The 3,175-nt window shown below is 60.5% G+C and overlaps 1 protein-coding gene across 1 annotated transcript; it reads left to right on the forward strand.

Annotated features, from left to right (window-relative positions):
• The first annotated feature begins 584 nt into the window (after positions 1–584).
• LOC119947883 (proline-rich proteoglycan 2-like) lies at positions 585–2,603 on the forward strand. Its single transcript, XM_038769535.1, has 3 exons — positions 585–768; positions 1,504–1,593; positions 2,164–2,603. Exons 1-3 carry the CDS (start codon positions 585–587, stop codon positions 2,601–2,603), a joined length of 714 nt encoding a protein of 237 aa, XP_038625463.1.
• Positions 2,604–3,175: the final 572 nt, after the last annotated feature.

Below are 3,175 nucleotides of genomic sequence, written 5' to 3' on the forward strand. Positions count from 1 at the left end.
GGAACCCTAGTGCCGCAGGTCTTCCAGGAGTCCCAGAGCAGCAGATCCCAAGGAGACCCAAAGCGGCAGGCGCCACAGAGCCCCAAGGTCCAGAGTCTCCGAGATGCAGAAGACCAAAAGCTCCTTATCCCCAGAGCACCAGGAGCCCAAGAACGCCAGGAGCCCCAAGGCCAAAGAGTTTCAGAACCCCCAAGCCCCAGAGCCCCAGGAGAGCCACAGCCCCAGAGTCCTGAGCTCCAGAAGCCCCAAAGTCCTAAACATCAAGAGCCCCAGGATCCCCAGAGCTGCTGGAGCCCCAGGAGTTCCAGAGACCCAGCTCCTCGGAGTCTCCAGAGACCCAAAGCACCAGAGCCCCATTTCCACAGAGGCCCCGGAGCCCTAGAGCCCCGGATCCACAGTGCCCCAGGGCCCCGGGAACCCGGAGCCCAAGGGGACACAGAGTCCAGAGCCCCAGAAACCCCATGGTCCCAGAGCCCAAGAATCCCAGGAGCCCCCAAAGCACAGAACACCAGATCCCCAGATCCTAGAAGTCCAGGACTTCCAAGAGCCCCAGGGCCCTAGAGGCCCCAAACCCAGTAGCCACAATGCTCCAGAACACCAGAGCTGCAGATCCCCAAGGCCCCAGAGCCCTGGAGTCCCAGTGCTTCAGGAGCCTCATGGTCCCAGAGGCCCAGAAGCCCCAGATCCCCGGAGCCCCAGGACCCATGAAGTTCCATGAACCCCAGGAGCCCCAGAGCCCCAGCATCCCCAGAGCCCCCGGTGGTCCAGGTGCCGCATGGCCCCAAAGCCCCAGGAGTCCCAGAACCCCAGAGACCCAGGAGGCCCAAGACCCCAAAAGCCAAAAACCTCCAGGCCCCACAGCACCAGAACCCCCTGAGCCCCATAATCACAAGAGTCCCAGGGCCAGGAGCCACAGAATCCCAGGAACCTCAAAGCCTCAGTGCCACCGATCTCTAGAGCCCCGGGAGCCCTGAAGTCCCAGAAGCCCACGGGGCCCCAGAGCCCCAGAGGCCCAGGAACCCCAACGTTCAGAACTCTGAGCCCCAGTAGCCCCAGTGCCTCAGAACCCAGAGCCCTAGAACCATAGAGCTCCAGAGCCATAGAACACCAAGGAATCCAGACACCAAGGAGACCCAAGGTCAAAGATCTTCGGGGACAATGGGGCGCCATAGCCCCAGGAGCCCCTGTGCCCCAGAAGTCACAGAGTCCCAAGAGCCCCCAAATCCCTGAGCCCCAGGCCTCAGAGACCCCAGCCCCATATCACCAGGGGTCCTGGAGTCCTAAGAACCCCAGTAGCCCAAGAGCCCCTGAACTCTAGAACCTCAGAGCCACAAGAACCCAAAGCCCCAGCCCCCCTTGTGTCCCAGGAGCCCCAGATCCCTAGAACGCCAGGAGCCCTGGAGTCTGAAGAACACCAGGAGCCCCAGAGCCACTGGGCCACTGGAGCTCCAGAGCCCGAAATCTCCGGAGCCCCAGGAACCATAGAGCCCCATTATCCCCAAGGCACCAGAGCCCGACAGTCCATGAACCCCAAGGGCCACAAGACCCCTAAGGCCCCAGAGCCCCAGGGTCCCCAGGGTCTTTCAAAGCAAGGTAGCCTGACCTAATAGAATAGGCACAGGCCTGAGAGTCAGAGGACGGTTTTAATCCCACCTCTGCCCATTCTTACTGTGTGATGTGGGGCAAGTCACTTAACTTCTATGCACCTCAGTTCTCCTGTTCTCTCCCCTACTTAGACTGTGAGCTCCATGCAGGACAGGGTCCCAGAGTCACAGGGGTTCCAGAGCCCCAGAGCGGCAGCAGCCCCAAGAGCCCAGAGCCCTAGAGAGGAGGGTCCCTGAGTAACAGAAGCCCTACGTCCCCAGAATCCCAGAGCCCCAGGAACCCCTGAGCCAACAGCCATAGTGTCCCAAGAGCCACAAAGCCTCAGGGTCATCGATCCCCAGAGCCCCAGGAGCCCTGGAGACCAAAGACGCCCAGGAGCCCCAGAACCCCAGAGCCTCAGGAATCCCGGAGGATAAGTAGTCCTGGAGTATCAAGAACCTCTGAAGCCCCAGAGCCCCAGAGACCCCGAGATCCAGAACTCCAGAACCCCGGGGGCTCCATGGCCCCAAAGCCCCAGAGACCCAGGAGCCCAAAAGTCCTAGTAGCCCCTGAGTCCAGACCCCAAGAGTGCCAGGACCCTCAAAGCCCCAGGGCCCCAGATCTCCAGAGCTCCCGGAGCCCCGGAGTACAAACTACCGCAGGAGCCCATGAGCACCAGGAGCCCCCTGGCTCCAGATCAACTGAGCCCCAGCAGCCCCAGATCCCCAGGAGTCCTGGAGTCCCAGGACTCCAAGGACTCCAGAACCCGAGAGCCCCTGGAGCCCCAAGGTCCCAGGGCTCCGGAGTCGAGATGTCCACTAGTCCCAGAGTCCCAGATTCCAGAGTTCCAGAAGAACAGCAGCCCCAAGGGCCTAGGGAGCCCAAACTCCAGAACCACCGATTCCAGGAACATCCAAGCCCCGGGATCCATGGAGTCCCAAGAATCCCAGAAGGCCCCGAGACCCAGAGCCCTAGAATCCCTGGATCCCCAGGAGCCCAGGAGCCCCAGGTTCCCATAGCCCCTTAGCCCAAATAGCAGCAGAGCCCCAGGAGCCTCAAAGGCCTCAAAGCCCCAGAGTCCCAGTAGCCCACGATTCCCCGAGCCCCATGCCCCCCAAACCCCAGGAGGCCTGCAATCCCAAGAACCACGAACACCCTAGAACCCCAGATCACCAGAGCACCAAGAACCCAAGAGCCCCGCCTCTCCAAGGCCCCAGATTCCCTCGGGCTTCAGAGACCCACGAGACTCAAGAGCCCCAAATGCCTAGTGCCATAAGAGCCAGCGAGTCCCAGGAACACCAGGTCCTCAGTGCCACAGAACCCCAGAACCCCAGATTCGCAGGGCCCCAGATCTCCAAGAGCCCAAGCATCCCAGGAGGCCCAAAGCCCCAAGATAATCATCATCATCATCATCATCATCATCATCATCATCATCATCATCATCGCATTTGTTAAGTGCTTACTAAGTGCAAGGCAGTGTTCTAAGTGCTGGAGAGAATACAAGGTGATCAAGTTGTCCCACGTGGGGCTTACATTCTTCATCCCCATTTTACAGATGGGGCAACTGAGGCACAGAGAAGTTAAGTGACTT

The sequence above is a fragment of the Tachyglossus aculeatus genome, chromosome X4, assembly GCF_015852505.1.
Source record: "Tachyglossus aculeatus isolate mTacAcu1 chromosome X4, mTacAcu1.pri, whole genome shotgun sequence".
In the NCBI taxonomy this organism is placed as follows: Eukaryota; Metazoa; Chordata; class Mammalia; order Monotremata; family Tachyglossidae; genus Tachyglossus; species Tachyglossus aculeatus.